This window comes from Trichinella spiralis (assembly GCF_000181795.1).
Source record: "Trichinella spiralis strain ISS 195 chromosome Unknown Scfld9, whole genome shotgun sequence".
NCBI lineage: Eukaryota > Metazoa > Nematoda > Enoplea > Trichinellida > Trichinellidae > Trichinella > Trichinella spiralis.
In genome coordinates, this window is record NW_003526948.1 from 1105201 (window position 1) to 1127581 (window position 22381).

The following is a 22381-nucleotide window of genomic DNA, read 5'->3' on the forward strand; positions in this document are numbered from 1 at the left end:
ATTCATGGTTTTGGTGGGGTTTTTTGTACTTTCAGTTTGCATAACGTTTGAGATGCAGCGGAATGTTTGCACGTGTGTGTGTGTGTGTGTGTTTATGCTTGTTTATCTTCTGGTTAGCAGAATGCAAAAAAATACTTTTCTTCCTTATAGCATACGACTTCAGTACAGAGATTTCATCACTGCTGGCAACGATTTATTGTCATTATCAGCGAAATGGACGAAAGGCACTGCACTTGATCGACCGGAACTGATATAATGCTGAAAAAGCAGATCAGCAGGATGATGATCATCTTCATCGTCGTCGGCAACTATTCAAACACAAAAGAACACTGTTATTTTGACAAATAGCAGAAGCATGAATGGAAAGCATAAAAAGAACCTGATCTATGAAAATGGCTAGTGCCTGGGCCGTTCAGGGGAGGCGGTTGTATTGCCGAAGTTGATTTTTTAGCATTTTTACGACGATCGCATAAATACGAGCACACTGTCACCACCACAACAACAAGTATACCGAAACCACATGCGGCTAATAGAAGTGTGGCCGTTTGCTTTTTATGATCTGTCAAAAACAATCATTATTATTAATAACTTATTACATTGTTACAATGAGTGTTACATTTGGCAGAAGAAACATAAAACTACTTACTACTACTACTACTACTAATAATAATAATAATAATAATAATAATAATAATAAACTTACTAATTACATATATCCAAGTCATTTGGAGACATTTCCACAAGCCGAGCAAATTTGGTGTGGAAGGAGACAGAGTAGATATTGCTGTTGCTGTAAGATTGTTGTTATCGGTGATCACCGCAACACTGCTTTCTGTCAATTGAGAGAACACAGTAGGCGTAAAGGTTTCACTGTACCAATTTTGGTCAAATTTGACTGGAGAATTTGATAACAAACTTTCATTTTCTAAAATTTCATTTTGTATTATTTACACTCTCTACAAAAGAACATACCAGTTGATGTCTGTGAAATTTGTTGTTGTTCATCATTCATTGGTGATAAACCTTTCACTACAGAAAGCTGATGATCGTCTTTCACATATTTGTTCATACCTACGGCAATCACATTTGCAGCTTCCAATGTAGCGTCAGTAAAGACAATTTCATCGACTGAAAAAGGGAACATGCAAAAAATTAGAAAACGCAAAATAAATGAAAACTGCTGACCACAAATAAAAGTGACCACAAGTTGTCGATTTAAAGTTTCCGGACAAATCGGAAAATGCAATCTTGAAAGAAACAACGAACGTTTTACCGTCAGTTGGCATTCTTTTCTAGCATGACATTGTTCGGCTACAATTGGCAAAACATCTGTTGAGCAATCTAAATTTTCAAATTCAACAGTCTTGTTTTTTAGCATAGAATTCAAAAAAGAAAAACAAGTTATATCATTTAATGAAACAAATTAAAATATTCAAACAGTAATATATTTGTTGTACAATTTACAAATGAATATAATAAATAAACCGTCGCAATTCAGCAAAAGTCATCACCGTCCGCAATGCTCCCAAACATACTGTAACTTACTATAATACTACTTACTTATTAGGTACTGTAATTACGTGAAAACTTACAACTTTGTCAAATTGATCTTTAAATTCCGCTAAAGAAGCGTGAAAATTACTCGAATTAACTATTATTTAAAAAAGCACAAATAAATAAATAATTTCTTTTTAATTCAGAAGCATTTAATTATTTTGTGCATTTAAACTCATTTTGAAATAAACTCATGTATTGTTTTGTTTCATCAGTTGCTTCTGTAAATTATAAATGTTGAGAAATCTTTAAGATTCTTCAACAATAAACATTAGGCAATATACTGTAATAAAAAATACAATGCTTTATTCCTTTAATTGACTGCTTCCTGAAAGATCAAAATTTTAAATTATGCAGTATTAAATTCAAATAAATAAATATCAAACGTATTTTCGTCTGTGAACTACAACATAAGCCACATACCAAAATAAATATCTCGTGCCGTTTTCTGACAATTTCCGGATCCGTGCGGCGGAACACTTCCATAAACTGCTGCGTAAACAGCGATACGATGCTTCTGTTGACAGGTAATTTTCATTTCTTCATTCTCGCAGTAAAATTCACCGTTAAACTGGCCTGTTTAAAATAATTTTCCAGTGATATTTAATTATATATAAATGTTTACAAAACCAGCTAGCTTCATTCATCATCTTTTCACTGTAAATATTTTAATTTTCCAACCTCTCAAATCCATCACCACCACCAACATTGACAACAACAACAAAACAAAAAATGTTTTAAACACTTTTTGGTATAAATAAATAAATAAATATATATATATATATATATGAAATAAATAAAAATAAACTCTAACTAAGTACAGGTAAATATCGATAAAAGCCAACGTACTCGGTCTGCAACGATAAGCAACGTGCAAATGTTTCGTTACATCTCGTGTACAATTGCTCAGATTATGCAAATATGAACTCTGCTTGATCAAACATCGACGCTTGTTTTGGCAAATTTCAACCAATTTCTGTTAAAAGAATAAAAAATAATTAATAACAACTGTTGTTGTTGTAAATAAATAAAATTTTAAATGGACAAAACTCACTGAATAAGCATCAACAGCTAAACAATATTTCGAAATAAGGGCAGGGTTTAATTTGTTTTCAAATTTCCTTTTACTTCTTCTGTTTTGCTGTTGAAGCTGAGAAAAAGTATTCTCCTGTTTAGGCGCTTTATTCAATAAATGACGGCAAATTTGAAATGTTTCACTCGAATGGCCAAAAAATACTTTGTCCAGGGATATTTGCGTATGCGGTGGACATTTCAGTACCATTTTCTCCTCTTCACAGAAACTTTTCTCTCTTAGCCGCAAACTTTTGTAATTGAATCCTGAATACAGTACGAGCAAAAGTTGCAATTTTCATCCAACTAATATAATAACAAAGTGAAACAACGTTCTACACAAATTATCTGCCTTTTAAACACTGGCATAATCGTATTGATGATTAGCATGCAATGCATTGCAAAGCATGCGTTCATTCAAGCATTCAGTAATAATAATAATAATAATAATAATACAAAGGAACTAATAAATCATAGTGTTAGTTAAGATTTTGACATTTTATTATTTTTGAACAAACAAGAAAAGAGAACTGTGTTGCTTATTAATATTATTATTCTATTTATTATCAATCGTAGTGGCGGTTGTTGTTATGTTTGGTGATAAATCTTCTTTTTTCTTTTTAATTTTTAATATTGTGTAAAAAGAATTGTTAAAAGTAATTATTCATGTTGTCATAACAGTGCTCTCTCAGTTTGTTTCAAAATACATTTCTGAAGTGCTTAGTAACTTATTTTTAAACTTCAACATTATTACTCTTACAACGCAAAATATTGTAAACTTAAAAACTGAAATGAAAAAAAAGAAAACAAATATTAAAATATTTTTATAAGTAGTAATAAATTTAAGTTTAAAAATGTTCAATTGATAAAATTCTTATCATCCACGCGGCTGTTGTCGTTTTGATGGCGTGTACGAATGAAACGAAACAACTAACAACACTGCTGACGTAAACAATGCAAAGCGTCGAAGAATATATTGACAACGGCATCCGTGTTTTCACCTGACTTTAATGCATTAAAAATTGTGTTATTATTTTAATTTTAGCAATAAAACGTTTAACCTTCAAACATAATAAATAAACAGTTCATTCACCATTTTCTTGAAGCTGTTAGATTTAACAAACAAACAAAATGGAAAGAAATTTATTCTTTGAAAAAATCACATCTTTCTCTTTAATTATTATTATTATTATTATTCTTATTCTTATTATGGTTGTTGTTGTTGTTGTTTTTGTTGTTGTGTTTTCCCCTTTTTTTAATGGTTAATATTCTCATTCCATCATCTTACATTTGCTCGCCTCAGCGTTCAAATTAAATAAGGCATCTGTGAAATCAGACAACTTGGTTATTCTATTTAATAAATGCTTCGAAATATCTCTGAAAATATCAACTCTTTCCCTTTTTAAACCATTTTTAACTATTGACGTTGATGTAACAAATCATCATTGAATAACCATTTCTTTTGAACTTTATTTTCATAATGTACTGTCATTATTTAACAAAAATTACAAAAGAACAATAATAATTATTATTTAACTCAAACAAAAAAGAATTTAAAATTTCAAACAGAAATTTTATAATATTCAACGAATTAATTGCACATTCAATTTGCTCATTAATATTTCTGTTCAAAATAAGGATCAATTTTCCACAGTTGAAATTTTTTATGAAATTCAGTTTATGCTTTCAACAAATTTCAATATTTATTATTTTAAATTTTACTTGCAACAAATTATCATAGTAGTAGTGGACAATGGACACGCAAACCGAAAATCACGACCAGCTGTTCCACGAAAACGGATCAAATATCAAAGCAGAACTTTCCAGCAGAATTTCCTCAAAGAATTGATTGACAACTATAGCGCGTTGTGAATTTTTTATTCAGCTCATTCCAAACTTCCAACCGGTGTGTGCAAGGCGGTGACATGCACGTTGGCGAATTAGCAATTATTAAAAAAGAAAAGCAAGAAACCTTAGATGATCTTTTCCAACTGTTTGAAAAATGTCAGCTTGCCATAACTCTCAGAACCGACAAGCTGAAAACCACAATGCTTTGAAATTGGAGAATTCTGCTCTGAATAGCTGGGCCATTTGAGTAAAAAATTTTTCCAGAAAAAAAATGCACTTTCAGAACATTACTAATATTAATTTTCAGAGTCCTTTGTTGAGTCATTGAAAACCACAACTTTCCTCTTCAAAAACGAAAACAACCATCCACGTCCACCAGTTACAACAGCATACAGTTGTGCATTATTTGAGAAAATTATAATTTACCAAATGTATAACAATAATAATATATTTCGTTTAAATGAAAATTACAATTGTCTTTTTTACAGTATAACTAACAAAGTTGCTTTAAAAAAATTATTATTCGATAATTTGCAGTTTTCAAAATCCTGTAAAAATTCCACACAAAATATAAATTTCTTTCAAAAGTTTCTGCTTACATGCATATTTTTACATATTTTTGTTATTTTTGACACATACAATTTTGATTTGGTTAATAAAAAAAGTTATTAGTTAAATTGAAGATATTGTTTAAATTTTCTAAAATAATAAATTTCATGAAATATAATACCTTTTTAATTTTATACTCATATTATTTAGAGCGTTTTACTTTTTTAAACAAAAAAGAAAAAATATTATAACATTACCGTATTTTTCAATAGAAAATTGAACATAGTCGTGAGAGTCGGAAAAATCTACGCAATCACATAGATGTATCAAAAGAAGCAACAGAAATGGAAAATACTGTGAAACAATTGGACTCATTTCTTGTTCAGCAAAATTGTATGCATTTTGGATGAGATGCTAATTGATGACATAACTGAAAAAAAAGAAGAGAAAGAATAGTAAATTTGTGAAAATTTGTTTCAAATTTCAAGCAAAGTTCCTTCAATGGAACGGAAAAATATAAAGCAGTTTAATGCAAGTTTGTATGCAGAATTTTGGCTGACCAATGACGACAGACGGACTTATGCAAGTAAATAAAGCAGCAGTTAGCTGAAACGTTGGCATGAAGTCTAACGCCATCACACGATAGTGATTTGCACTGCCATCTGGTTGACTTGACAGGAATGTTCACAAATAATTCGTCCTTAATGAACTGCAGTGCACCTGTGCAGTGCTTAGCATTCAAATTAAACACCATTATTGAAATTCTTATTCCGCTTTTAATTTTACATTAAACAAAAAATGAACACATTTGTACAGCAACAAATTGTAAAATTTATCACCATTTTCTGCTATATTATCTTATTCAATTGTAACGCTAGCATCGAACAACACATAACAACAATATTCAACGTATAATTATTATATCTTGTACCAAGTTCCATCTGATTAATGAAGCTGCTTTCGTCTTTAATCAAAGAAATGGAAACTCAATAAATGACACTGGAAAAGTGTTTAACAGCTTTTCACGCTTGCCAACGACAACGACTGGACGTGCATCTTAATCACGAACACTTCTTCACTTAATCTTGACAGAAGAACAATTCATCGACGTTTTCAACAAATTCCGTAACTTTTATTATATTCCAATTTAATTCAACTCAAGTGAAAAAATTTTTTCTCAACTCAAAAGCAAATCATATTACGCAAAATCATTTCAAAACAAATGAATATTCTCAATTGACAAAATCATCAATACAATTCAAATAACGCTAGTTATTAATGCATACATTCAAAGAATTCAATGTAGTAAATAAATTTATGGCTATTCAATTTTGGTACTTGATTTGGCATCTCTTGAAAAAATTTTTTGGCAATTTGCCAAAACAGCAAACTTATCATTTTAAATTAGTAAGAAATTTCCATTTGCTGGTGAAGTTAACTGACATTCACCAAAATTATGCCAAAAAGTAAATTTCAATTCAATAAAGTATTTTTGAAAAGTTGAATACAGTTCGTTTAGAGATTTCTTGATTTCCATTGAGAAAAAAATTGTTGAATTAAAAAACAAAGTTTTTATCATCAATTAATCCAAGCAATGATGAAGCAATTTGATTAGTATTGATTAAAAAACAAAATATATGTTTCATTATAAAGTTTAATTTGCCAAAAGGTTTTCTTGCCATTTCGTCAACATTACAAATTATTATATATATATATATATATATATATATATATTGTCCTACTGTTTGCAACATACTACTAATAACAATTATTTGCACTTTCATCTTTACAGTTTCTGATTTTAATAAATATTATATTTTTATATTTTTATAATTATTATTAATAATTTTCAAAATCACTTTTCATTTTTGAAAATTACAAGTTTGGTAAGTTAAAGAAGTTACTGCATTGTTTGAACGTGATTTTTATATATGATACAGTAACACCCACATGTGAGCATTCCGGTCGGTGCGGTACTTTTTTTCTTCCGTTATTCCTAGAATTGTTTTACTTTTCTCGAAAACATACTGTGTTAGTATTCCTCTGTTAATTTACAAAAGTGAATATTTTCTGTCATTTATTAAAATGGGTGAGTAAAATTTTGGGAAACATTACTTATAAATAGTGTGCATTTTCTTTGTTCCACTTACTATTGAATGGTTTATATTTCAGAGCTAAATTTTTATATTTTAACACTCAGTATTTTTCAGATTTTATTACTGTAATTTTATTTCACGACACATTGCACATTTTAGTGATAATTGAATTTTAGACATATCGTAAATGAGTAAATTTGTACGTTTCATTTTCTCACTTTTATTTACCTATCACAAATTAATTTTAGTTTCTTCTTTCAGAAATTATTTGACAAGTCACTTTTAAGTAATGCTGTTTATGGCAAATATTTTCCATATCTTTTGCGTTTGTTTTTTTTGCCTTCCATAATTATTGTCGTACAGTGAGTGCTACTGCTTTTTAATCAAAATTTTGTTTTATTATGCTTTCTTATGCTTGTTTGTTTTATATTTTGACTATTTTTGATTACTGGAAAATACGAAGTATTTTTTATTTTATGTAATTGCTGTTTTTTGTGCATTGTATTTAGCTATGAACGCATTGCATTCTACTGTGGAGAAGTTAGATCAGCTGAAGATCAAGTTGGGACGTTCTTTGGGAACTCCAATGCGTTTGCGTGATTTAATTCGGCAGGTATCAGTCTCATTTTGTATTAAATTTTGCAGACTGCGATTAAATTAGTTTTTGCAATGTATTTGTTGTGCTATGTTTTGTAGTATTGTCTATTTTTCAAGGATACAAATTTAATGGATGTTTTTATAACGTTTTACTCAATGAATTTTTTTTGTTGGCATGACCGATTTTATTCAATTCAAATAACATTTATTTGTTATGTTTGTTTGTCAGTAACGGGATTATTGTTTATGATAATGCAAAAGATGCTTTTTAAGTTGTTTAGCTTTTGAAGGGTTTAACAAGGTTAAGGCAAACATATTTATACGTATGTACGGACATTTCTTTTTTTTTTGTTCAATATATTTGTGGTTTAAATTTTTAGAAATGACAAAAAGTAAGTAGTTTGCAAGTTATCATACATAAAAGTCTACTAATAAATGGTGAATATTTTTTACATGAACAAAATAATATTGATTTTTGATTGTTGCTATTGATTCAATAGTGTTGTAAAAGTAAACACTTGATTTAGGTTCGAGCTGCAAGAACAGCGGCGGAAGAGCGTACTGTCGTTCAGAAGGAGTGCGCAAATATTCGTGAAACATTCAGAGAAGAAGACAGCGTATGGCGATGTCGAAACGTTGCTAAATTATTGTATATTCATATGCTTGGCTATGCGGCTCATTTTGGACAAGTAACGTTTTTATTTTGTGAAATTATTCTAAATTAAATGTATCTCTATGTGCACTTGTTTTCTTTTTATAAAATATTCATTTGATACATTTTTTTTGAACTTTATAATTTTATTGTAAATACAAGTGTATAATAGTTGGACATTATAAAGCAGTTTCTGAAATTTTTGATCATCAGGTTATTGCAATTTTTAGAAATCAGAAAGTTTATAAATTTGCGTCTGGTTTTTAAACGGTTTAGAAAATTGAAATTAAAAAATTGCATTTTAATTTTTATGCAAAATATTTTGCTGTTTTCCAGTAAGAAATTAAGTTTATTTACACCGTATGCAGAAAATATAAAGAAATTTTTTATTTAGTTTTTTGTCATTTTTAAAAACTGTATATTTACGATCAAAATTATTTGAGCATATTTTTTGTTTTGCAGCTTGAATGTTTGAAGTTGATTGCTTCAAGTCGATTTACGGACAAACGAGTTGGTTATTTAGGGGCAATGCTTTTATTGGATGAGAAAACAGACGTGCATTTGTTGATTACAAATTCATTAAAATCGTAAGTTATATATATATATATTTATTTATTTATTTATTTATTATCATTTAATATGATCTTTTTTATGACAAGATTATTGATTATAAATGAATTTTGAAAATTGTAAATTTCTCAACTCTTCACATGTGAATGTAATATAATCATTTTGTTTGACTATCAAATGTGACAAAAATTAACATTTATTCAACAAGTTTTGAATTTGTGATAATGTTAAAATTTATTTTGAAATACATACAGTTGAATAAATTAAATTGTGAATTGGTTTAGTGATTTGAATTCTCAGTCGCAGTTTGTCACTGGATTGGCGTTGAGCGCATTGAGTTCCATATGCTCCCAGGAGATGTGCCGTGATTTAGCTGGTGAAGTTGAACGCCTGCTCAAATCGTCGAATACTTATTTAAGGAAGAAGGTAAACGTTCAAAGCAATACTCTGTTATTTTTTATGTAAATTTTACTGGTGTTTATTTCGATGAAAGTGACTGTAATTGATTGTAGGCTGCTCTTTGCGCATTCCGAATAATAAAAAAAGTGCCTGATCTTTTGGAGATGTTCGTTTCTAGTAGTCGCGCACTCTTGAATGAAAAAAATCATGGTAGGTTTTTTAATTTTGCAATTGAAGGCAAACATAGATATTTAGGGGTGCTCATCAGCGGCATCTGCCTTATACAAGAGATGTGCGAACGAAGTCCTGATGTGCTTGTTTATTTTAAAAAAGTATTTTATTATTTTCTTTTATTTTATGATTGTAAGTTCTTTTTTCAGTTGGTGCCAAATATGGTTCGAATTTTGAAAAATCTTCTCATGTCAGGTTATTCTCCTGAACATGATGTGACTGGTATAAGTGATCCATTTTTGCAGGTGAATATATATATATATATATATATGTGTGTGTGTGTGTGTGTGTGTGGATGTGTGTGCTAATGAATATTGTTATTTTAATTATTTATTATTTTTCTTTTAATTTATTCTCAGGTAAAGTTAATTAAGCTTTTGCGTTTACTGGGAAAAAATGACATGGATTGCAGTGAAACAATGAATGATATATTGGCCCAAGTATGCGTTTCAGGTAATGCACATTTCGCTTTTGTAAAAATAATTTTCTTCAAGGTTGCCACAAATACTGAAAATAGTAAAAATGTTGGAAATGCTATTTTATACGAAACTGTGCTGACTATAATGGATATTCGTTCGGAAAGTGGTTTAAGAGTACTGGCGGTTAATATTTTAGGTCGATTTTTATTAAATCCGGATAAAAACATAAGGTGAGGTCAGTTATTTGAAAATTTTGTACATATAGGATTTATTGCTTAACTCTAAACAATTTTGTTGAGTATTAATAAATCTTTATTGTATTTTATTACTATATTTATTATCCGATATATTGGATACTTTGTTTTTGAAATGAATATGTTTAGATATGTTTCTTTGAACACTTTGGCAAAAACTGTAAATGTTGATATCACTGCAGTGCAGCGGCATAGGACGACCATTGTCGACTGTTTAAAAGATCCTGATATAACAATTAAAAAGTATTGTAAAAAGATTGTTGTTTTAATTTTAATTTATAAATTACTTTATCTCGTTTTTATGCTTTTTTAGAAGAGCTGTAGAACTGTGTTTTGCTTTGATCAACGCGACAAATATTCGCAGTATGACGAAAGAAATACTGATTTTTATGGAAACAGCAGAACCAGAATTTAAAGCATTGTGCTCTTCGAACATGTACATTGCTACAGAAAGGTTTTGACATATAAAAAATTTCCATATCAATAATTGAAATTAACAAAAAATTTTCTTCAAGATTTTCGCCCAATCGTCGTTGGCATTTTGACACGATGTTGAAAGTGATGAAAGTGGTATGTTATATTAGTATTGTATAGGAGAAAAACTGTTCGAAATTGTTATTTATAGGCAGGCAACAATGTTCCAGATGATGTAATAAGCAGCATGATTCAACTGATCTCTGAATGTTCAGAGATTCAAGCTTATGCTGTAGTTCAGCTTTACAAAGCTGCTCAGGAAGATACAACTGCAGCTCAGCCATTGTTGCAAGTGTGTTTGTTGCGTGATGTTAAAGACAAAATAGTGTTTTTTCTTTCTAATTTATTTTCAAAACGTTTTCAACCAGGTCGCATGCTGGAGTATTGGAGAATTTGGGGACATGCTTATCAATTATCAAGAATCAGACGACAGTGAACTTGTCAGAGTGAGCAATTTCTGTTTGTTTCATTGTATTAAAATATTGATTTGTTGTAAATTATTAATCAATAAATAATAATTGGTTGGTTTTGTTGGCAATTTATTGTATTTTTCTTACTTTTTTTGTGGTTTTATTCAGATTGACGAAACACTTGTGCTGAATTTGTTAGAAAAGATTCTTTTCCACAGTATGATGCATATTAATACAAAAGAATACGCATTGACGGCGTTGTGCAAAATGTGCACTAGATTTCCAAATTTGGAAAACGAAATTCAACGTTCTATTGAAAAGTACAACGTGAGCATGAATCTGGAATTGCAGCAGCGTTCTTGTGAATTTAATCGTCTCTTAGATCAACGCAGTTTGAGGTATTTAATTTGTTTGTTTGTTTTCCATTTCATAAATAGCACAAGTGATTTGCATTGAACAACATTCGTTCATTTTGAGGTTGATTTAAATTTTACAATTTTCTTAGCATAAAAATTGTTCAGTGGGTTAAATTTTGACATTTGCACTTCTTATTCCTAATGCTTTAGTATGTATTTCTTTTTTCTTTGCAGAGATGCTTTGTTAGAAAGAATGCCCGTTATAACTGGCAAGTCGTTGCATTCGGCTGTTGCTAACATCGAAAATGGAGATTTGGATGAAGATTTGGAAAATGGGGACGAGCATTCTTCAGATGCAGTATCTGCTGATAAATCTGCCAGATCAGAGCAAAATTCTGATCTGTTGTTGCTGATCAACAGCGAAAGTCCGTTGCAAATTTCTACGACCAGCGTTTCGTCGAAAGTTTCTAAACAATCATCCGACTACAAAGATCTCCTCGGTCTGTTCAGTACATCATCTGGTAAACACTGATTTGGAACTTTTTCCATTGAAATTTCTCTGTTGTAATTCATATAAAAATTGTTCATCTCTTGCGTATATTGTATGGAATTTTTTATAGTTTCTCAAATTTAAATGTATTTGCATGTGTATATTTCATTTCATTTTATATTTTAGAATTGTCCTCTACTATTGACGAGAAAGCTTCTTCGTTGAGTGATTCTGCGTGGGATTCAATGTCCCAAATTCAGTCAAGTAATTTTTCACATGTTCAGATATCAAATATTCTTTTTTTTAAATTTCTTTACTGCTTTTACAGAAAGCGTTGTAATACCAGTTTTGAATGAAAATGGTCTTGTGGTTAATTTTACTGTCGAAAAGTTGTCCACAAATCCAGCTCAACTCTCCATTCAGCTTATTGCTACCAATAAAAGCCAATTTGAGATTGAACAATTTTTCTTTCAAGCTGCTGTGACAAAGGTTATTCATTATGAAATATTTCATTATTTTTTTAAAATAAATAAATATATATGTATATATGGAAGGTTCTTTCTTTTTTTGTGTTCAGGCTTTTCAGATAACGATGTCACCTCCAAGCAGTACTGTCATCCCTGCCAACGAGGCCGGTCAGCTAACGCAGGCAATGACTGTTCAGCGTATGACACCTTCACTTCCGGTAATTGCTTTACGATTCTATATTTATAATTATTTGATCAACTTTTGAAAGAAAAATATTAATTTTTTGAAATATATTTTAAGTTGAAAATGCGAGTGAAGTTGAACTACGTTCAAAATGGTTCTGTCCGTGAAACAATGGTTGAAGTTGGCAGTTTTATTGTTGACATTTAATTATAATTTATTTCAGCGTTTTATTTTTTATAATGTAAAATATTCTTCATTTTTCTTTAATATACAATGTTCACTTTTCTCTTGCATCGGCTGCATAATAATAATACGAATACGAAATTTTTTTCATATTTTTCATTATCTTCATAAGTGATGCATGAATTTGCATTCAAAATTCAATTAATTCGTCCAGTTGATTTTTTAAAATTACTTTTTATGGCTTTTTGGTTATTGTTGTAATGAAATCTGATGAAATAAATCTGATTTTTATTTCACTGTTTCTACTTTTGTCTTCTTTTATTGGATATTTTTTGTTTTCCACAAATAGTATCTATTCCACTTTATCAAACTGTTTTTTTATTTTCATTTTTAATTCTTCAAATTGGTTTCAGCAAACTTTTTATAATTATTCATTTCACTATTTTATTTTTTAGAATAAATGTGGGTAAAATAAGCTCAGACTAATGAACATGTTAGAAAAGTATGGTTTTTGGGTTGATAATCTTGCCAACTCAGTGGATGGAAGTCTAAGGTTGTTTTTCAATAATATTCAGTTATTATTATTATTATTATTATTATTATTATTATTATTAGTGTTATTATGCCGTATCAATGGAATTTTGTCTTTTTAGGACACCATACGTTAGGCCGTCATTCTGGCAAATACGAAAGCATATTTTGTATTTTTTCAGGTTTGTAACGTCTTATTTAAAGATAAATTGTGGTTGGATAATTTTTTTTTACTTTTTAAGGTATACCGCTGTTTGGTTGGCTTCCTTTTTCAGAGGAACGTCAATGACTATTGACTCGTTCAGACCATTGCAACTGAAGCCTATATACGGTTGAATGTTATATATTGAATTTTGCTTTCTTAAAAAAATGAAATAATAATTTATTACATTTAAATAAAGGTGTTCCTTGTGGTACGATTGGTTCTGGTTCTATTGGTCGTCATATTCTCGGTGGATTTTGCAAGTTTTCTTTAGTTCCGGGTATTGTGGAACATGATGTATCATCAGTACCAGCAGACAACGTAAATTAATTAATTAAATGAATTTGTATTGATTTTGTTTATTTGTTTTTTTTTTCAAAAATGTAACGAGTTTATTTTAAAAAATTATTTTGCAGTTCATCGTTACAGTTCGAGATGCTGGTGTGACCATTTATCAGCAAGTTCTTTCGGCTGTAAAGGTTGAAAATAAGAAATTTCTTTCTTCATGGTTGTTCAATTTTCCTGCCGAATGTATGAGTTACTTGGGTCGTTATCCGATGTCTTGGACAACTTATAAGCTTCCATGCCACAATTTAATATTAATATGTCATCAGTACTCTCCAGTGATACCGCACAATTATAAGGTTTAATTTTTTGGTTTCACATTAATAAATTTGCAGAATTAAGATCTTATGTTTTTTTGCTTCCAGGACTCATGCTTGCCGTTGACTTTGTTCAAATGGACTGTAATGAGTGAAGAATCGTTGTCTAGTGACTTGACCGTTTCGATTACGTTCACATTTCGCAACGGCACTGGTCGTCCAAGAGTCGATGACCAACACCAGATGAGGGCGAATTCATTTCTTGAGCGCATGAGTTCCAGTGTTCACTGTGTTGGCGTTTCACTGCACCAAACGATTGATGGTATGAATTGTGATTATTGCGTTGCTGCTCTGAATACGGTAATGCAGTTGAGATTGGTTGATTTTCTTTCTTTCTGATTTTATAAAACTTATTTAACAATCGTTGATCATCAGAAATCAATTAGCGTCACTCATTCCACTTTCAATCCTGAAGGTTGTGGTTCAGAAATTTGGAAATCGCTTTACGAAACAGGTCGTCTTTCCAACGAAAGTACAAGCAAGCAACGATAATCAGAATTTTTTTTCTTCGATTTTCCCCAACAATACATTTTGTTTCATGACTTTTAGGCACTGATGAATTCGTAGTAGTAGAAGACAGGCCATTAGCAATTGCAGTCTCTTGCTGCACTAACATTCGATCTCCATGCCAAGAAGGTATTGTATTCAGTCTTGTGTGGCATATGCCTGAAATTTACTTTGGCAATAAAAGACGGACATATTTACGGTATGCATTTTTAATTTTATATATTACTGGTGGAAAGGAAACAATAATAAATGTTATTGTATTTATTATTATAATAGTTAGTAGTGTTCAGTTTAGGAGAAATTTTGTAAACTTTACAGTAAACAATTATGGGGAAAAGAGAATTTAATTGCTTTTCAAATTTTTCTTTTTATAATTTTCTTTAGGCGTTATTCTGATTGGTTTGATGAAAGCTCTGATGCGGCCAAACGTTTAAGCATTTACGCAATGGAAAATAGAGAAATATTTTTGTCAAAAATTGACGAATGGCAAGAGCCTATTTTGAAAAATGAGTAATTTGTTGAAGTTCACATTAAAAAAAGATATCAAAATTCTTATTTTTCAATCTGTCCATTTTTAGTAACTTACCGAAATGGTATAAATCGGCAATATTCAACGAACTCTATTACCTCACCGATGGTGGTTCAGTTTGGGTAAAATATGACCAACGATGGCGGGACGATGAGCCGCACTTGAGTGACTATTCAGTCGACGTTTTCAAAGCGTTTGGTCGCTTTGCCTATTTGGAATGTAAAATTTGTTTCCTTCTATTACTTTCCTATTTATTGTGCTGAATGATTTAGCGTGGGAGTATCGTATGTACAATACTTACGATGTTCACTTTTATGCTTCGTTTGCACTGGCGAAACTTTTCCCTCAAATAGAGCACAGTATTCAAGCTGAATTTGGTATGTTTTGAGCGTTTCAATTTTACTGATATTTGAATTTTTCATTTTCAACTTTAGCCGATCAATTTTACAACGTCACCCAAACGAATGTTTACCATATTTCTCCTGGTACTTATGGTCAGAGGAAGCGAATTTCATGTATACCACACGATCTTGGAAATCCATGTATTTTTTCAACTTTAAATTTGTTTCTTTGTTTTTCTGAAAAGAAATTTATTAATTCCCTTTGACATGGTTGTCCCATTTTGAACTGTATGTTTCTATTATGATAGTATTCGAACCGTGGTTGGAAGTGAACGCCTATGCGTTTCATGATACATCAGAATGGAAAGATTTGAATTTGAAATTTGTTCTCACTTCATATCGTGATTATTTGATGTTGAACAAAAGTGAATCTTTCTTGCGTCATGTCTGGCCAGCAGTGAAAGTAAGTCTGATAAATATTGTTTTCACAAATTAGTTATCATATTTTTACAGGAGATAATTGAAACTGCTTTGCAAAACTGGGACCACGATGGTGATAAGCTGGTCGAAAATGACGGTACCTGTGATCAAACTTATGATGCTTGGTGTATGGTAGGAGCGAGGTGAGAACTGTGCCATTTTATATGACTACAAAATGAAACAGACGATTGATTGATTAGTAAAGGAATTTTTTGATGAAAATGTTAATTATATAAGTAAAATGAAAAGAAATCGAAGTAAAAGAAGAGGAAAGGGAGAGGAATTTGAACGGGAAAAGTTGCATATACTAATTAATGAATGTAATTAATTAATTAATTAATTAATTAATTGTTATTGATGCAGTGAAAGATTGTCGTGTTGAAAATTGTTGATGAATGTAAAGTAATAAAAATCAAATCCCGATTTTTTATGTATTCATTTAAATTTTCTACAGGAAAACACATAATAAGAAAAGATTTATGTGATAAAATGTTGTTGTGAATGTGATAAGAAGCGAACGTTTACTCAGCTACACAGATTATTTATTTATTAGTGCATATTGTGGTTCATTATGGCTTGCAGCACTGGACGTTGCTTGTAGAATTAGCAAAGCGACTGGAAATGCAGAAGAAGAGTCTCATTTCAGAACAGTGTTGGATGATGCGAGGTTTGCATTTGAGAAAAAATTGTGGAATTGTAATTCAAAATTTGCACTGAATGCGTTTTCACTTTTTATAAATTATTCCATATTTTCATTTTCTCATAGGCACCTATTATCAGTTTGATCAGCAATCCTGTAACTCGTCAACAGTGATGGCTGATCAGCTGTGTGGATATGCTTATTTGAAAATTTGTGGTCTTCAGACGGATGTGAGCAACTTGAATTTTCTTCATTTTATTTACTTTTTAATATTGCTCTTCATCTGTTTATCGTGTACCTTCTGTGAAATTTCATTAATCGATCAAAGTATTAGACTTTCTCATCACACATGTACATTTTTGTTACTTGTGTAATTATAGGGAATATATTTTTGCATTTTGTTGCGAATTTATTAATTTGTTTATATATTGGTGGATTGTTAACAGATTTTGCCGTTGGATAATGTCAAAAAAGTTCTTGAAACAATTTACAACCTCAACGTATGCAGCTTTGGAAATGGAACATTGGGCGCTGTCAACGGTATGCTATATTCCGGAGAAAAGGACACTTCCTCTTTGCAAGCAGACGAAGCTTGGACTGGAGTTACTTATTTTTTGTCAGCTCATATGATATCTGAGGTTTTTATTTTTTCATAAAATAATGACTGTACGCATATCAGTATCAAAATATCAGAAAAATCTTTAAATGATTTATGTTCTTTTACATGGCTTTTATTAATCATATTATCGAACTGTATTATTTTCAATCAAAGCAGTATTTTTACTAGACAGTTATTATTGATTGCTGGTTTATTTTTATTATTATACAGTTTATATTATTTAAGGGATTTGTTGAACAAGGTTTTTCAACCGCCAGCGGAATATACAAGTCATGCTTTGAATCATTTGGAATGCATTATCAAACTCCAGAAGCACTGTATGAAAAAAAGTGGTTTCGAGCAGTTGGCTATATGCGACCGCTTTCAATTTGGGCCATACAGTGGTACCTCGACGTACGAGAAGACATCAGTCAACACCAATGAAAAAAAAGTTTCACAACAGCAGCACACTATAGCTTATATTAATTTATACATCCATCATTAACGACTACAAGACTAGTGTTGCTTTTGTTGCTGTTGTTTATGGCAATTATTTTAACCTGACGTGTCGCATAGTATTGTTGCATGATTTCAGTGAAAGGTTGCCTTAACAAAAGTGATATTGCGCTACATTTCTGATCATATTTGGCATGTCGAGTGCAATAGTGTTTGTTGTTGTGTCGTGTGCATTGCTATGGTTCATAATGATTATCATGCAAACAAACCAACTGAATGAAAATAGCCAACCATTCTTGCACGATATCACACCTGTGATTTTCGTTGTGTTTAATACATTGTTAAACATTTCTAACAAAACTGCATAAACATTTCCTAATTAACATTGCAATAAACAAATTTCATGCAGCAAAGCATTCTCTGTGGTAACGGGATCAAGGCATTTTCTATAAAAATTTCACGTTTATCGATCTGAATTAAATAATTGCATCTCCATAATGAAGTGCGGCAAATCATAAAATGCTTCAAGGAAAAGAGTGCACAATAATATGCCCAATAAAGGTTCGTAAATTTTCAACAAGCCGCAATCCATGATTTCGCGAGAAACTTGATAAAATTGCCAGCTTCAGAAGTTGATACTTATTAAAAAATGTAATATTGCATGAAAATTGCAAGGGAATTTCATCATTTTGAATAATACTTATTTGATGAATCAATCAATCGTTGCGAATCTTACGTAATCAATGAAAAAATTGAGAAAATAAACATTTCAAATTTGAAAGATGCTGCACAGCACAAACGAAAATCAGGAACAATTGCTAATCAAGCAAGTCCATATTTTGGCTGAGAACAGTGAGCATTCGTTTGTAAACATCAATAAGCTGATTTTATAGGCGCATTTAAACAACATTTATGTTTCAATTATATTTATTTTATCACCATTGAAAGCCCATTTTTTCCACTTTTTTCGTCAATAGATCAAGAAATGCGGAACTAGGATTAGTGCGGATAAGTTTGTATTAGTTGCCTAATCGTCCCCAAACGATTCAAGTCAATTTAAGTCATTTTTGGAGAAAAAAATTTTTTCTGAAAATTTCGTAATTACGGGTCTATTAAGCTTTGCTGTTGTGCAAAAACGTTATCGAAACTTATACTTTATTTCATATGTAAACGTACACATCAATAAATGATACTGCTATACAGAGATTTATCCATAACTACCCAGTAGTTGTGGAATTAATGGCATCTAAATTTGGCATATTGCCTATCTTAATGCGTAGGCCGGCTTCCCAGTTTTTTCACAATATCTCGAGAAGTAGGAAACTGGTAACGGCGGGGATAAGTTTATTGTACTCCTCTAATCGTTTCTGATCGATTGTCACCCATGAAGTCCATTTTTGGAGTCTAACGGCTTACTCGAAAATAAGAAATTTCATGGACTATAGAATTGCTTTTTTTGCGAGAAACGGCAAAATTATTTTGCCCAATTTACACTTTTTTGATTGTTAGATGTTCACAATGATTTATGATGATGTTCCGCACAGCATTCTCGGAAACTGCCCGGTAATTGTGTAATAAATTGTTTCTACTGTTAGCATGTTGCTTGTTGACTATAATAAATAGCCTAAGCACTTGTTTCTTGCTTGCTTGAGAATGATTTCATGCAAATCTTCATTTGTTTGCTCTGCGTTCACTTATCTGCATTCAGTTGCAATGATTGAAGTTGAATGGTGTGTGTTGTGGCTGCAATGGTGTTTTCTTTATATTGACAGATGAAGAATTGCATAACAAAGCAGTTTGTTGTTTGCATATTGTTGTACTTTTTATTTTAGTTAATTCATCTCCATTTGTAGAAAATCCTGCAAACATGATGATCCTGAACCAAAAGAACATCTGACTTATATCGTATATATAATGTTCCTACTTTGTTTGTTACGGATGCTTCTGTTGTCACGTATTACTACAAAGTCCACGTTACTTTTCATCAAATTGCTGACGGCACGGCGCTCTTGTTTTAAAATACGTAAGGGACGTAGAACACAATCTTCATATTTGCATCTAGAGGAAATTATATCGATCTGCTGATGATACAGATATGAGAATTCATTTTAAAGTAATGCTGCATAAATTGGTAAACAGTCCAGTGCGGTAGAACGTTGTTTTCACGTAAAAGACGTGTTTCCCTGATAATGTTCTGCCTTAAAGACTGATGATGGAAAAAAAATTGCGGAGATCATGAAAGTAGTTCATTTGGCGTTGCACATTTCTTCAGATTTCACTTCGGATTCAATCCCGAAATATGAGACTATCTGTCTCTGAATACATAGGGAAGCTTCGCATATTCTGAGTATATCTGGAAAACTACACAACGGGAACGTCCGGCATAAGGTGGCTACACTCTTCTAACAGTTTCTGATCGACTGCAAAATATTAATTCCATTTTTTGAGTCCAAAGATTTTCTCGAAAATTGTGACATTTCATGATTCTCAAGGTGATTCTCAAAAGTTTCAAATTTCATAGGCAATAGACTTTGTTGTTTCTAGGAGATCGATTACAGCGCTTTTTGCGAAATTTCAATGCTTTTGATTTCTAGACATTCACAATGATTACCGAAAATGTTATGCAAAGTACCATTCGAAAGTACCTAAAAATTGTGCAATAAATAGTCTCCAAATTTGTCTGCTGCCTATTTTAATACGTACGGAATTTTTCCATGAATAACTCTCTTCCTACGGCAGCAATGACTGCCAATTTTTTCACATGAGAAATTTTTGACAACGAATCTATTAAATTTCCACTCATTTATTGTTATTTTACTATCAATTGAAGTAAATTTCTGAAATTACTGCAGTTAAATTATCATTAATTGCTGCAAATCAAATCGTAAGCGTTGTAAATGTTGACTTTTTCCAAAACTAAACATTTCATGGAATACAATCCCTGTTACTATCTTTCTCATTGATTAAGTTCCTGATTAATGCCACATGTGTGGCTATTTGAATTTACTTTCGCAAATTAACAACGATGCAATGCCGATTTGCATAATTAGCATAATGTGTACTCGCCCAGAGTTGAAATGCATTACAAATGATACAAAATTAAATAAATTCACAATTTATATCAAATTATTCGGCTCAACCATGGTATTTGCTCGAATCTTTTGAGAAATTTACCAGTATGTACAGTGAAAATTATTCCCAGCATCTCGGAAATTATGCCGCTTTGTAGAGTAATTTGATGATATGTGCAAATAGATGTGTGCTAATCGAAGGTATGTAAATGTTTAATAACGCGCAATCGATGATTTTTTGAGAAATTTAATGAAATTGCTGGTTTGAGCATTTGAATTTTATAAAATGTAAATAATGGCAACTTGCACGAAAATAGTTTTCTGATGCGATAATTTTGGATAATTCATATCTAAAAATTGAAATAAGTGAAAAAATTGAGTGAATAAAATTTTTAATTTTGAAAGTTACTGTTATTTTAAATAAAATCAGGAATAATTCCTATTAAAAAGAATTCCTCTTTTCGGGTGAAAACATAGATATTTTTGATGTAAAAATTAATGAAACCATTCCATTTGCACAATTATTTATGTTCCGCTTTCCATTACATTTTATTTCCAATCCGTCAAAATCTCCTTTTGTTTAACTTTTTCGATATCTCAACAAATACACAATCAGGAGGTGTCGGTATAATTTTATAATAATTGGCGAATCATTCTATAGTGATATATACCAATTGCTTTAATTTTTTGAGAAAAAAATTCTTATCGAAAATTGCAAAATTAGATGGCGTAAAGACTTGGTTGTTTTTTGCAAAAATCACCGAAAAAATTGATTTCGAAATTTGGAATTTTTTTGAAAGTAATAATGTCATATTGTTAAAATAAAGTGTTTCCAAGAGATTCAATTCACACTTTTCAGTAGTTGTGGAATAAATGGCCTCTGAAGTTGCCATGTGCCTATCTTAATACACAGGGAAGCGGCCCATTTGAAAATCCGTTGAAACGGATCGACGGTGGTTGAATTTTGATATAAAAATGTTTTTCGACTTTATAATGAGGTATTCGTTGAAACTGCCACGTTTTGTGCAATATTTCGTTGTTTCGGGCAAGTCGATTTTCCTTCATTTTCGGTCCATTTCGAATAAATTGAAAAAAGTTGTTTCAATACGGGCTAAGATGTGCATAGAATCTTCCATTTGTTAATTTTATACTGACTTATCTCATTTAATCGACCAATAGAGAAGAACTTTTCAAGCTGTGGCTGCCAATATTTATTAACACCTGTGTGTCTTACCGTATGCCGACTCTACGTTTGATGTTTTCGAAAAACAATCATATTATTGAATTCTATGCTGTTCATGATCCAAATTATTCATTGGGCATCTTTTTGATACCAAGCATGTCGCAGTTTGATTCTATTTTCGCCCAGTACATCATAATGAAATTTCGCTTATGCAAATGAGCTTTAAATGTTGTATTTTTAAAAATAATTAATTTCAAACGGTTAAAATAAAATAAATTAACAATTTATGAAAAACGAATGCCTCTTTGATTAGTATTTATACTATTTTTTTCCAACATTTTTGCATACAAGCAAGGGGAAAGAAAAGCGTGCTCGGG

General features: G+C 30.9%; 3 protein-coding genes across 3 annotated transcripts; 2 read left to right on the forward strand and 1 right to left on the reverse strand.

Annotated features, from left to right (window-relative positions):
* Positions 1 to 159: 159 nt before the first annotated feature.
* On the reverse strand, positions 160 to 2836 carry Tsp_09546 (cuticle collagen rol-6). Its single transcript, XM_003371315.1, has 10 exons — positions 2609 to 2836; positions 2404 to 2530; positions 1978 to 2130; positions 1746 to 1775; positions 1186 to 1341; positions 973 to 1128; positions 704 to 925; positions 643 to 660; positions 380 to 559; positions 160 to 308 (listed from the first exon to the last, which is right to left on the reverse strand). The coding sequence occupies exons 1-10, from the start codon at positions 2834 to 2836 to the stop codon at positions 160 to 162; spliced, it is 1419 nt and encodes a 472-aa protein (XP_003371363.1).
* A 1469-nt stretch (positions 2837 to 4305) lies between these two features.
* Tsp_09545 (hypothetical protein) lies at positions 4306 to 4682 on the forward strand. Its single transcript, XM_003371316.1, is given in 2 exon segments — positions 4306 to 4493; positions 4511 to 4682. 2 exon segments carry the CDS (start codon positions 4306 to 4308, stop codon positions 4680 to 4682), a joined length of 360 nt encoding a protein of 119 aa, XP_003371364.1.
* Positions 4683 to 6478: 1796 nt separating this feature from the next.
* Positions 6479 to 17738, forward strand: Tsp_09544 (AP-1 complex subunit gamma-1). The gene is made up of 39 exons (XM_003371317.1): positions 6479 to 6488; positions 6963 to 6995; positions 7628 to 7731; positions 8243 to 8404; positions 8830 to 8954; positions 9222 to 9363; positions 9450 to 9546; positions 9574 to 9653; positions 9717 to 9812; positions 9927 to 10007; positions 10062 to 10216; positions 10370 to 10483; positions 10554 to 10694; positions 10756 to 10810; positions 10866 to 11039; positions 11083 to 11160; positions 11293 to 11522; positions 11715 to 12001; positions 12157 to 12234; positions 12299 to 12459; positions 12557 to 12655; positions 12739 to 12801; positions 13420 to 13517; positions 13578 to 13666; positions 13737 to 13858; positions 13954 to 14181; positions 14248 to 14499; positions 14575 to 14671; positions 14749 to 14905; positions 15091 to 15216; positions 15285 to 15400; positions 15508 to 15612; positions 15670 to 15729; positions 15885 to 16039; positions 16090 to 16188; positions 16639 to 16723; positions 16823 to 16926; positions 17143 to 17334; positions 17541 to 17738. The coding sequence occupies exons 1-39, from the start codon at positions 6479 to 6481 to the stop codon at positions 17736 to 17738; spliced, it is 4848 nt and encodes a 1615-aa protein (XP_003371365.1).
* The last annotated feature ends 4643 nt before the right edge of the window (positions 17739 to 22381 follow it).

Bases quoted from the DNA above. Each gene is read 5' to 3' on its own strand.
- Tsp_09546 (XM_003371315.1), bottom strand. From the start codon at position 2,836: ATGGTACTGAAATGTCCACCGCATACGCAAATATCCCTGGACAAAGTA. The intron at 2,131-2,403 runs GTACGTTGGCTT...TATTTTAAACAG, and splicing joins TGCTTATCGTTGCAGACCGA to GCCAGTTTAACGGTGAATTT. The intron at 309-379 runs GTTCTTTTTATG...GTGTTTGAATAG, and splicing joins TAGCCATTTTCATAGATCAG to TTGCCGACGACGATGAAGAT.
- Tsp_09545 (XM_003371316.1), top strand. From the start codon at position 4,306: ATGCTTTCAACAAATTTCAATATTTATTATTTTAAATTTTACTTGCAA.
- Tsp_09544 (XM_003371317.1), top strand. The intron at 15,401-15,507 runs GTGACTATTCAG...TGAATGATTTAG, and splicing joins GGACGATGAGCCGCACTTGA to CGTGGGAGTATCGTATGTAC. The intron at 15,613-15,669 runs GTATGTTTTGAG...TTTCAACTTTAG, and splicing joins CAGTATTCAAGCTGAATTTG to CCGATCAATTTTACAACGTC.